The sequence below is a fragment of the Myripristis murdjan genome, chromosome 17 (assembly GCF_902150065.1).
Source record: "Myripristis murdjan chromosome 17, fMyrMur1.1, whole genome shotgun sequence".
NCBI lineage: Eukaryota > Metazoa > Chordata > Actinopteri > Holocentriformes > Holocentridae > Myripristis > Myripristis murdjan.
This window is the reverse complement of record NC_043996.1, coordinates 7,596,509-7,609,693: the sequence shown is the minus strand read 5'-3', so window position 1 is coordinate 7,609,693 and position 13,185 is coordinate 7,596,509. Positions and strand designations below refer to the sequence as shown.

At 40.0% G+C, this 13,185-nt stretch overlaps 2 protein-coding genes across 2 annotated transcripts in view; one reads left to right on the top strand and one right to left on the bottom strand.

The window, feature by feature from the left end:
• The window catches only part of tesk2 (testis associated actin remodelling kinase 2), a 37,774-nt gene extending 33,869 nt beyond the window's left edge, over positions 1-3,905 (bottom strand). The window contains exon 1 of the mRNA XM_030074882.1: positions 3,480-3,905. The gene's annotated coding sequence lies outside the window, so the exon portion shown is untranslated. The remainder of the gene's footprint in view (positions 1-3,479) is intronic.
• A 4,365-nt stretch (positions 3,906-8,270) lies between these two features.
• tmem53 (transmembrane protein 53) lies at positions 8,271-11,257 on the top strand. Its single transcript, XM_030075264.1, has 3 exons — positions 8,271-8,486; positions 8,735-8,838; positions 9,661-11,257. Exons 1-3 carry the CDS (start codon positions 8,432-8,434, stop codon positions 10,360-10,362), a joined length of 861 nt encoding a protein of 286 aa, XP_029931124.1. The 5' UTR covers positions 8,271-8,431; the 3' UTR covers positions 10,363-11,257.
• Positions 11,258-13,185: the final 1,928 nt, after the last annotated feature.

Genomic DNA, 13,185 nt, shown 5'->3' with positions numbered 1-13,185 from the left:
CACTTCAAATGATAACAGGCCTAGATACACATCATTTGAGCCACTCATTCTACACTTAATGCATCCGTATCAAAGGCACTGCCTGTTTTCCTACATGAAGGAAACAGGTAACTTTACTGTATAATATTTTCTGTTTCATGGCCTATTTAACAATGTGCTTCATGTATTTGGAGAGCAGCTATTTGACCAGTTAAATAATATATATGGATCATAAATAACTGTAGCAAAATGGTATCAGCTAAATTCTCTGCTTCATGAGCAGTCTGATATGACATGTTGTAATTGAAAGCTTTTTCTCATGCACATCTTTAGCTTATTGCAGTTTAATTTACTACAAACACATCATGTCCTTCTGCCTTGAAATAGGTCAACAGTCGATGCGGTTTAGTTTCAGAGTCAGATTTAGATTTATTTACTGTAGACCACACATCGTGGTATGGAGTACAAACTGGAAACTTAAGACTATGAAACCAGCTGTTTTGGTCCTCTGCTGATACCCCAAAATTAAACCAGGTTTAAAGCAGATATGTTAAAATATTTTTTCAAGCACTACTTCACACATTTAGGTCACACTGGGAAACTGAAAACAATGTGCACATTCAAAATAACATGCATTTCCAGTGTGTGTCTTTTGTCTTTAGCCTAAACTGAAAATCAAATCAGCACTCTCATGTTACATTTACAATGTAAAAAAAAACCAAAAAAAACAACAACAGTTTGTTTAAATTTTACTAATGTACTACAGGAGTGCTAACAGTTCAGTAGCAGATGTGACCATGTCTTTAGTAGATCTCTGGGTACTGTTATGGTGACCATCAAGTTGCTCGCAATGTGTCACTGGATGACACATTCCATCTGTGATGGCCTTCTCCTTTCTAGCTTTTGTATTTCATCTATTTATAGTCTACATAAAACATGACCAAAATGCTTAAATAATGTCAAACACTATGTTATGCACAAACTGTAAACAACAATCATAAAGTTTATGCTGTCATATTTGAGGCTGTAAAGTCTGACATCATGTACCCTGTGACCTTTCCTTGTTCCTTCGCACAGTCTCTCTCTCTTTCTCTCTCTCTCTCTCCCTCCCTCTCTCTCCCTCTCCCTCTCCCCCTCTCTCACACACACACACCCACACACACACACACACACACACACACACACACACAAACACACATACACACACACACACGATTACTGCATTCCCATCATATTTCTTAGGTGTGATTTGGAGGTAATCAGACCTCCATTGTAATCAGATATTTGCAAACCGGATGCAAAATAAATAAATGGGCAGAAAAAGGGGATGCAAAAAGTGGTGTGGATACAACCTCAAATCCATGAAGTCACAGGAGAAACACAAAAAACATTCTTGGGCACGGTGTGAACACAGAAATGAGGTCTCATGAGATCCTAAAAACAGCCCTGAGATGACAAGTGTAACAGAGGTCTTAGACAGCCTGCTTCTGTCTTGGTCCTTTAGCATTACATCACAGACACTAGACTGTAGACCTACTGGACAACTTCTGAGATCATTCTCTGTCTCAGCCACGTCCTTAAAAGGATTTTCATCCTCCTCTTGTTTTTCTCTCCAATGACGCCTCATTCGCTGCCTTTTTGAAATGGTACGACAGTAATAAAAGTCCCTGTGCCAAGAAAAATATAGGCCACAAGTACTAGGCATAAGCTTTCCTATCCGATTTCATTGGCTTTTTCATCAAAGTCTTTCACAGACATACACACTTCATCTATGCCACAGTATCTGGGAGGATGAGAATAAACCAGCAAGTAAAATATAAATTCTCACTTCCCTTGATTCAAAACAACTACCGACAACAGAGAACGGATGCTGTATCCACACACCCACATTAGTGGTCACTGCAGGCCTTCTGTATGCAACCAAAAACTGACTAAACACAAACTTCCCACACTGACTAACATTTCAGTTATACGAATGAAATTACAAAGCCAAGCCTGTGTTATTCTACATGCCACTGTGGGTGGGTAAAACCAACCTTCATTCAGGACGATCTCCTACTTGTAGGGCAAAAATGAAAAGCCTCCTTCCAAATCTGGAGGAAATATGAGAAAGAAAGTCACCAATCCCTCATCAACAGCCATACTACAGGGAAAGGACCCATGAACTGTGAGATGGCATTATACCACCAAAAATAAAAATCTGTGATGCAAATTTTGGTCATCATCCAGTCCTATGCATCAAGCTGCAGTCTGATATCTTCTTCAAACTATGCTGTTGCTGGAATCTCCTCCTTCATGCAAGTGATTGAAAGAACAAAATAGGCAACGGGCAACTATATTTGTTTCCAAACCATCCCCCGTTGCCTACATATCCAAAGGCATACATTTAAAACACCACAGCAAAGGAACCAAGCGTGGAAGAGGGGGAGGAATTTTAAAAGACAGACTTTTTTGGTCTGTAAAATGTGGCCTAGTACTTCTCCAAAACAGATGGGACATCCCAAAAGTAGCCTGAGGCCAAATCTTTTAGCGGTAGTTTAGGGGCCTGAACACTATCCAGCTGTGCCCCTGTGGATTACAGGCTAATAGAAAATGTCAATTGTAAATCAAACCTTGAGTGACTTTATGATGGCTTGCAAAGGGGCGGTGAGAACGTGTGTGAGAGAGAGACAGAGTGTGTGTTTGAGTGTGTGTCTGCAGAGAGGGGAGGAGGGGGGATGTTCATGAAGAATGACTGAGTGTATGCCTCTGTGAATCATGAGGAGAGATGCAACAAATTGCGCTTTCACTTCTTTTTCACTCTTCATCCCATGATTCCCGATTCCCCCTACTCGTATCCATTCTCTTTCCACTATGTCATCTCACAGACAGGCATGTTTTACAGGTATCCAAACACATGAAAACTGCAAAACTACTGTAGTGACCACAGTTTAAAAAAGAAAAGAAAAAAAAATAGACGACTTTGATAACTTGCTGAAAAAATCATGTTTTTGAGTTATCTGCTGCTCCTTCCCCTTTGGGAAGGAACTAGTTGTGAACTAGGTTAGGTCTAAAAGCCACCTTAACCCCTGTGTTAGCAGTAATGTTTATTAAGTATGTAAGTTAAGTCACATTCACCAAAACTGAGTAGCTCTCTCTTATCTTACTACAATCTATTGTGGTAAACTGCCATGATATCTGAGCCGCTGCATACCTGTCATTCCTCAAGAGTTTAAAGTAATGAACAAGTCTAAAGGGCAGGGACTATGGAAAAAACCTGCCCAAGATCTGGATCATACAAACAGCTAATGAGCCAATACCCTCAGAGGAGTTTCACAGGGGAAGTCGTATTGCCTTGATAATTATGTATAAGCTACTTACTAGGTAAATTAACATTTATAACATGTTATAACGTTACATACAGGGGGTGGATGCTACAGTGCATGCCAGCCAGGTGGAAAGTGTAAACAAAGCGACAGACAGGTTTATCTTGGGTAGGAAGAAAAGTTCAGTTGTCTTACCTGCTTTTATTTTCATAAAGGCGATTTTCCAACAAGGGGCAGCTGATAATTTTGCTGTTCACACTTAGTTTCATGCCATCCCGTGGAAGCATCTATCACCAACTGAGAGCTAAACCTGAACCAGCTACGTTGATAACCTAGCTAGCGTACACAGACGGGCTGGCTAACGTTAGTTTGTCAACAAAACTGAGGCTAACCAGAAAGCTAGCGAGCAGTCATTAGCCAAAGATTTCCCAACAAACAAAACATTAAGTTTTTCGCTCGCGACGGTGAAGTATGTCCTCACAAGCCAACGATAAATTTAGGAGGCGAACTCCACCTTTCTTTTTCTGTTGTTGGAAAATCCCGTGAAGCAAAGTATAACTTTTTTGTCCGCTCGGAATAATATTTCAAGCGTTTGTTGCTGGTTTGACAGCTCGGTCTCTCTGCTCGCTCGCCCGAGTCAACTCCCACTATCCTCACCCACTTTTGGACTATACTTTGATTGACAGTTAGCTGCACCAATAGGCAACGGTTATATCTGCTGCTGCTTTTTTAACTTCGTTGCCTCCAAATGCTTTCGAAAATATCTACATTCAAATGAGCTCACACTTACGAGTCAGCAAAATGCGGCTTGGAAACATTTTTTTTTTTTTTAATTTGTTGAATGAAAGATTCAAGTACAAAACCTTATTTGGGGAAAGACAGACGACTTCCAGTGATATTATAACAGCTTTCAATAAATTTACTTTAATTACTCTTCTTTTTGAGGAGTTCAGGAACCTTGAAAATGAAATCTCACCTCTCTATATACAGAAGCTATGTGCACGTAATGTTTATGGGTCAGAGAGCATGGACGCTTCATTACCAGTAGTATAATTGATGCTTTATTTTTTTTATTCATTTATTCATCCACTCATTTATGCCTATTATGCTTTGCTTGCTTTTTTTTGTGTGAAACTAATAGCTATTGTGGTATGTTTCTTTATCAATATTTATTTAGCATTTCCTTTGTCATTCATATGATGCATAAATTAATTCAAACTAGTGACCTGAAGCACATGAAGGCATCATAAATTGTTAATATAACTTGCAGCAGTTGGGTCATCTGGTGGTTAAGGATTACTTCAGCAGCTGACGTCTGGTTACAAAACCTCTGACTTTTTAGGATGACTGACACAGTGAAACATCTTGGAAATTTATAGAGAAACATGACTAAATTTGCAAACAGAGTTGAGAAGGACAACAAGACACATTTCAGTAACTAAGATATCTTAATGCCCCCATCCTCCTTCTTTATGCAAAGGTGGACCAGGGGGCCTGAATTTTGTCTGCTTCCATGGACATTGTGCCTCCTCTAGTGGACAAAAACAGGAAGCACTGCTCCAGGATTCTCATATTGACAGAGACACCTGAGACTGCTCTTGACCGCACTCTGCCTTTGAAAAACTGTCTCCATCTCAGGCTCTCTTTCTCCATGTCTTGATGCGCTGGCAGTAACAGTAACTAACTGCTGGTTCAGATTCTCCTCTCCTCATTTCTCCTTATTCTTCACTGCCTTTTTCTGTCCCACTCTCAGTAGCGCATAACCCTATTAATTCCGCGGGAAGATTTTCTGCCGCTGCTGTTTTGCTACTGCTATTTGCACTACTTTTGATATAATCTGCTGTATGTCTTCTTCAGTCTCAGCTTGTGTTATACTCATCTCACTTACTTCCACTTACAGTTTTTCCCAATCATGGCTAAGGCCAAGACAAGATGCGTTACCAGGACTTGCATCTATCCTAGACCCTTTTCTATCACTGAAATTAAAGTCCTTTCTCATACTCAGCTCAGACATTGTTTGACACAAATAGAGGTGTATTATATTTCTTCTTTTGCCAATGACATTGGTGCTTCCCTTGTAAAATCTGCACAATATTTGCTCCAAATTTGACTAGTTTTTAGCTTCTGTCCAGGCCAACTCACTTGAACCGCCTTCATCCTTTCTTACTCACTTAAGTCCTATGTTATTTTTATCATATCACATGACGATTCTACCTATTTTTCCTTCACTGAGTTAACAAACTCTTAATTCAGGGCTGAAGAGATAGAAGATGTTGACAGTTCTGATGATTATGATTATGATTATGTTGATGCTTAAACAACCAGTGATTCATTACAGTACTGCTGCATCAGTGCATCAATGAAATGTTTAATTTCTTGCAATTGTACACTGAACTTGGACTTGAACCTGCTCATTATTTTGTTGTTGGATGCTCAAGAACAGTTTTCTCATTTGGGATAAATAAACGTGTACATTGAATTTAGATATTCCCTAATCTGTGTCATTAGCATGCAGTAAAAGCAGTGGCACAAAGACTGCAGCGGCCTCACAGGAAAAGGAAACAATGGCGTTAAAAAGATCAAGCTCCAAGGAACGGATTGCATAAATATGACCTCTTAAATATTTCTAATCCCCAAATGGCAAACAAATTACTTGAAACGCTGCATAAACGTCAGGAAAGTTTTCTCTAAAATTTGAACAGCAGTGGTGTTGCATTTTTCTCTCATGAGAGGGGATGTTTTCTTTAGCTGCCTTAATCAGTGGCAGCAGAACTTGACTGGCTCTCAGACAAAATGTAAATGTACAAATAGCACAAAGAAAATCAAGAAGAAAATATATATGTGTGAATATAGAATGCTTCAAAAATAATAATAGTTTTAATTCCTGCTTTGTAAGAAAGTGTATAGTATCACTGTTTTGTAAGTGTATGTTATTCCTGGATTTTGCTGTTGCCCCACTGAAAATAGCCTCAAAGGTTTAGGCGTTCAATGCTATGAAAAAAAACTGAAGTTATGCAATTGAGAAGAGATGGTTGCTCAACTCAAAGCTGGTGTCTAACGTCTAACATTTTACGCTATATGTTGGAAACCAGTTTTGAGTTTCCTACATGCACTATAGCTCCAAGGTCATCTTTGTTCAGTAACTTATGCTGGAACAAGATAATTTTAGGTTGCTGTAGGATGTGATGGCTTTTCATGCTCTGACGTCACTTTCAGTAACGGTCACTGTAATCTCATGCTCACATGCACTTCATTGCCTGAGTGGTGGAGAGCAGACTGCATTCTGTTATATAAGGCCATTTCTCACTGTGGAGAATCAGTGCCACGGTCCTGCATTTTTTTTTTCTTTTTTTTCATTTTTTATCTGTTGATGGTCTAAAGGGTTAGTGTAGATAATCTTACTGGGACAGAATCACTCACTGCTGTTTGAATTTGAATATTATTATCCCTGTGTTGTCAGGCTTATGTTTTCAGGTTATGGCTTCTGGGAATCCAGCTGCCTTGTTTCAAGTGCTTTCTAGGACAAGGTTTGACACATGAAATACACTGTTCTTCTCAAAACTGGATCACAATGTCTCTGTGTCCATCAGGATAAATAGGCTATGCATATTTAAAATGGAAACGAAACCCTATGAATATTGATATACTATAATATGAAAACTACATTTATATAACATATTATTTTAGCATTTAAATGACATAATATTATACAAATTATTTCTTGTACTGAGATGTCATATTTGCTTTTTCCTCGCTTTTGCCTTCATTAAACTGGACCTTTCTCTTTTGGCCACAGAAGGCGTGTCTTGTCTTGGTGGACAAGGTTTGAGCTGCAGGGAGGGAATGTCAAGCTAGCAACAGTTAGAAGGACTAGTAAAGGAAGTAGCTTACATATTGTGTGTGTGTGTGTGTGTGTGTGTGTGTGTGTGTGTGTGTGTGTGTGCGTGCGAATTTTTGGACTTTGACAGACAAAACACCGGATAATATAAGCAGCTCATGTGAAGATGCATTAGAGTATCATGAGAAAAATGTCACATTAATTAATATCTGACTGTACAAGCACAGAAACATACAGATAACCATACTGCAACACACAGATATACATACAGATAACCTTCAACCCTCCCAGTGTCCCAGGACATATACTTCTATCACACACAGAGATAAGCCTGGGTCTATACTGGGTCTGCAAGTCACTGTTTAGTGCTGCTATGGCAGAAGGTACGAAACTTCTGCCAAAGCTCTTCTCCATTTCAGAGTCCTGTACCTATGGCCTGACAGCAGGGGTGTGAAGTGTAACAACAGATCGTGCTCTGGGCTTGCAGATGACATGGAGTCTCTGTTTGGATTGTTTATGAATATCAGTGATGTGTTGATCAAGGCTGAGTTTATTGTCCAAAGTGAGTTCAAGGTATTTAAATCTGTTCACCTGTTCCATTGTCTTGCCAATGGATGGAGGTGCGGTTAAGTCTCGGGAATGTTGTGTTTGATGAGTTAATAACCAGTTCTTTTGTTTTGTCTGCGCTCAGTTGGAGGCAGCTGTCAGTGCACTATTGTGTGACATGAGAAATGGACTGTTGATAGGCTGTGATGGAGTTACTGTCCTTCAGTGGACAACAACTGAACCCTGAAACTGGTGAACAACCGCAGACACTGATTTTCTATTAAATTTCTAACTCATGTCCAATTTTTTTCTGTTCTCACGTTTTTATTATTATTATTATTATTATTATTATTATTATTATTGTTATTATTATTATTGGTGGTGGTGGTGGTGGTGGTAGTAGCAGTAGTAGTAGTAGTATCATTTATTATTCCAAAAAATAAAATGATAAAAAAAAAATTGAAAGCACAGGGCATTTGAGTGTAAACTTGTGTATTTACACAGTTCCCTAAACAGATTCTTTATTTATGACTTTTGTTTTAGGCTACCTCAAAATTCGTTCGTGATACGTTTTATTTTGAAAGTGGACAGCGGAAGTTGTGTTTTTCATTCAGCCTCTCTTGACACTGGGCTCTGCATTCATTTGTCAGTAGCTAACGTTACCTGTCTGTAACACTGTGCAAATTGGCTGCCATCCAGTTCCACAACAACCAAATGAACCAAACATCGGAGGAGCACAGCTGATAAAACCCTGCGCACAGAGATGGCAGACGATGAAATCGACTACAACATCGTGTTTCCAGATGCAGTGACATCGGGTGAGCATCTCCTTCTCATTGTAGTGAGCTAACTCAGCTAGCCTGCGTGCTAACGTCACCCAGCCGAGCGAATGTCACTTTGGTAGCAGTTAGCTTAGCTATTTAGCTTAGCTCTTTGAGACAGCTCTGCTCTGCCCCGAGCAGACACATTGGTAGCACGTTTAGCTGCTAAATGAGCGGCCTCGTGTTTGTGAACTGGTAATAGTACTGCTAATAATATCGTGTTTCAATGTCTGTCCTCTTCTCAGAGAGACACTGGCAGGGGACAAAGGAGCCAGTGGTCATCCTGCTGGGCTGGGCTGGCTGCAGAGACAAACACCTCTCCAAGTACAGCTCCATCTACAACGAACAGGTTGAAACTCAACAAGACAGCGTCATCAGCCACATCGCTCTCTTTTGTGTCCCTATTGTTTTAGCCACTCACTAACAGATGAATAAGGGCATGTGCCACAATTTCCCACAGCTGAACACAGAAAAACAAAACAAAAAAACAAAACAAAAAAAAAATTGTTTTGTCCCCAAAGAAGAAAGATTAAAAGTCACTTTGTTCTCACATTGAATATGTGACACTGAAATCAACAAATCAAGCCAGAAATCTTGGTGTTGTCATTGACTCTGAGCTAAATAGATAGATAGATATACTTTATTGATCCCAACCAGGGAAATTTCAACAGCCATGCAAAGTCAGCCTACTACCACCTCCAAAACATCACAGTAACTATCTCACTGTCTCAAAATGATACAGAAAGACTTGTTCATGCATTCATTTTCAGCAGGCTTGATGGTGTCTTCACAGGCCTAAGCACATTTTACCAATTCCCGAATCATTGCACTTGCTTCCCACATGTCAAAGAATGGACTAAAAACATTATTACTTGTCCAAAAGCACTAAATGATCTTGGACCTAGATCCATCTCTGTAGCAGCTGAGAAGCAGCTTTTATTTTCTGTTTTATTTCTCTTAATATATTTCTATGCCACTTTAAAGCAAATAGAATTGCTCTCTCTGTGTGAACGGTGCTTATACAAATAAATTTGCCTAGCCTTGTCGCTTTAGCATTAACACTAGAAACTGTATATCTATCAACTTCTTACTGACTTATTCCACTTGCACATGTCTTTAATTTGTTCTTGCTTTCTTCCTTTGTTGTTTTTTTTTTGTTGTTGTTTTTTAGGGTTGTGTCACCATCCGCTACACGGCCCCCTTGAAGACAGTCTTCATATCGGAGTCCTTTGGCTACAAGGAGCTGAGCAGCACAGCCCACAAGCTGCTGGAGATCCTCTATGACTATGAGGTGGAGAACAGCCCTATATTCTTCCACGTATTCAGTAACGGTGGCTTCATGCTGTACCGTTACATTGTTGAGCTGTTGCATAGCGACAAACAATTTAGCTCCCTGCATGTGGTTGGGGCAGTAGTGGACAGCGCTCCGGGTAGTGGGAATGTCCGTGGGGCCCTGCGTGCGCTGAGGGCCACCCTGGGCCCCAAAATCAACCCTGTTTTGAGGTACATCCTCCTAGTGCTGTTCGCAGTGACTGTTTTCCTGCTGCGAGTGCTGCTGTACCCTGTGACCAAGTACATCCACAAGAACCACTATGATGCCCTGCGGGAGAAGCCCCCTGCGTGGCCCCAGCTCTACCTGTACTCCAGAGCCGACCAGGTGATCAGGCACTCGGACATCGAGCTCATGGTGGAGACGCTGAAGCAGAAAGGGGTCCCCGTGGACAGTTTTGACTTTGTTTCCACTCCCCATGTCAGTCATTTCCAGGAATTCCCTGAGCAGTATGCCCTGAAGTGCCGTGATTTCCTGGTTGCCTGCATGAAGGATGCGGACGGGGCAGAGATAAAAAAGAGACACCAGGTTCAGAATCACTGAAACATGGAGATGTAAGGTGATAACATGAGCTTTTGCTATGAGGAATATGATGAAACCCTGTTTTTTTCCCTTCTGAAGTCTAAAAGAATGCACTAAGAAGTGAGGCAGAAAATTTGGCCATAATGCTTAACTTTATGCTGAATTATTAACAGACCTTGGCAGTGTTTGTCCAACTCAGAGCACATAATGGGCTAGGTTCCATAGACATGGCCCAGGTGTAGATTCAGAATCTTATTTCAAATAATGTTTCCACTGAAAAGGCTTAGTCCATGTCTGTAAAAACCAGCCATGATACACTGTAACTTATATTCCCAAAAAACATGTGGCACAAAGCTCTAACCTACCATACTCCGATATATTTGCAACACTACTGTCATGTACCACATGTAGAAACAATACAAACAACTGCCATACACTGGAAAATGGGGACTTTAAAAAAAAAATTCAGATAATATAAATGGAGCTAATACGGTATTACCTATTGCTGTGAAATGTGATGGACTGTAGACTAGCTGTAGTGATTCTGAAACTGACAGGGCTATAGTATTGAAAAACGATCTAACAATTTTTATGGTTAAAATCTTAGAATGAGATCTCAAGGGTGCTAATAGGGAATGGACTGATTTGACTAAACAATGCAACTTTTGTGAAAACTAAACTAGCAACAAAAGTGCTTTCTTTGCACATGGAAAGCCTTTGGGGAAAAAATAAGTTGCCTTACAAATGGTAGTGTATTGAATTTGAAGCTTTGGCCAAAAAATTGATTCCCAGCCCTAGTAAATGATACAGAATTGATTCATTTCAAGGAAATGTGATTGACGATGAATGTATATGTCCAGCACAACTAGTGTGTCCTTTCTAACTAATGTGCCTTCAATAAATGAGAATGACCATAGATCAGTATGTCAGCGCAATTAATTTGAATACTTGGCATATGTATGGTGTGATTTATCTCCTCCAGACAAGACAAGGAAAGTCAAGTGGTTAAAAAACATTTCAGGCATTCTTGATTGTAAGAGAAATGCATTGTACCACATTTAAGAGGTTTGCAGAGTCTTTGGCCCCCTCTTGGACATTTCCAGGATGACGTACTTTGACTTTAAACATAGACTGTGCAAACAGCTATATTTTATTTTTCACATTGCCATCTTCTGCTTCTTGACCTTCATGTATTTTAGCTGCAGTTTGACTTTAAATATAGCGCTAACATTGCACACAGTGCTAATAGGGAAACCAAGAGTGCCCATGTCCACTTCAGAAAATGGTGATGTGACTTCTGTATTCTGCTGCCATCTGCTGGATCATTTAATTACTTGCTCTAAAAGGGGGTGCGCCATACTACCTACTTTGTTCTATTTTAATTGTGTTAAAACTTTTTATTGCACCACAGTAAACTGCAAAACAAACCTATGAGAGTCACACAAGCCTTGCAAACTGCATAATGACAGAACAGAACTACCTCTCAACCATCTCTTTAACCAAATGACACATAGGCTATTCTGCAGCATGATCTTTTGATAACTAATGAAAAATCTATTTATTTAACATCCTTAATGAAAATCTTTTTCTCCCCTGAGGAGTCCTGACTCCCACTGTGAAAACCTCCGCTTTATTTGACCTTGAAGTGTTCATCTGTGGTGAGCCGCAGCAAAGGCCTTGCTTACACTGCAAAATAGTGTCAAACTTTGACATGTGACACATGAGAATCCTTTGATGATAAAAAATCAGATTTTTGTTGGCCTCCAAAAAAAACAAATCCATTTTGACCTGTATGTTGAGTTATAATGGAATTTAAGATTAATCTACTATTATCTTCTGTGACTCACAAGACAATACTTAATTCAGTGTGTGTAAGCAAATATGTTTTAATGATTCTTCACATCTGCTTTGCGCTGTAACTGCGGTCACACAGCCACATGTGCAGAGAGCAAGGTGACAACATTGATTAGCCAACATGCCAAAAAAAAAAAAAATAAATAAAAAAAATGGTCTTGCAACAAAACAAAAGCTCCAAAGATCACTCCTCCTTTCCTGTGTGACCTGGAAATCCATGTTTCTGCCACCATGTTGCTCGCTGCCCCAACAGTGGAAGAGATGACAGAGGCCCCTCCTCAAGTCTCCTACTGGGACGCAAAGGTGCTTCTTCCCGTGGAAATCTTCAGCAAAGGTACTTGAATAAACTAAGATGATGCATTACAAGTCATGGCATTGGCAAGAAAATGGCATACATTTTCATTTCTGTGTATGTTTCCAAAGTGGCACATCATTTTATTATTTGTTAAGCTATCAATGCCTCTGCCAGCCGTCCAGCAGCTAGGATAGGTTCCAGCCGTCTCACCACCCTGACTGGGATAAGTGAGTATAGAAAAAGCTATTTGAATTTGGCAACAAAGACTATCAGCAGATGGCAGTTAACTAACACAGAGAAGGTTACTTTTCTTCTGATTTGTTCATCTGAGAAATACCAGTTTAGGACCATAATGTTAGATCTGTGGCTTGTGAAAAGTGAGGCTGATATTGACTTCAGTGACCATTAGACATAAGAATCAGTCCTAATCTATACTCAGGTATGTCTTCTTCTGCTGATCTGAACGGTCTCCAGACCTTCTGTTGGTCTGTTAAGGTGGTGGCGGTGAGGTTGAGTAATGTCGAACCCACCTGACACAGCACTAGGGAGTTTGGCAATCCTGCCTCTAAATGGTCTCTGCTTTCCTTTTGAGGGTGACCTCACTGTGATGATACCCAGAATATGAAATCATTGACAATTGCGGGTAACAGGTTAATGTTATACTAAGAGCTGAGTTGTTTATGAACTTGTAACAT

Excerpts from the sequence above, each read along its gene's own strand:
- tmem53 (XM_030075264.1), top strand. The coding sequence starts at position 8,432 with ATGGCAGACGATGAAATCGACTACAACATCGTGTTTCCAGATGCAGTG. Across the intron at positions 8,487-8,734 it reads TCCAGATGCAGTGACATCGG|AGAGACACTGGCAGGGGACA; the intron begins GTGAGCATCTCC and ends TCCTCTTCTCAG. Across the intron at positions 8,839-9,660 it reads GCTCCATCTACAACGAACAG|GGTTGTGTCACCATCCGCTA; the intron begins GTTGAAACTCAA and ends GTTGTTTTTTAG.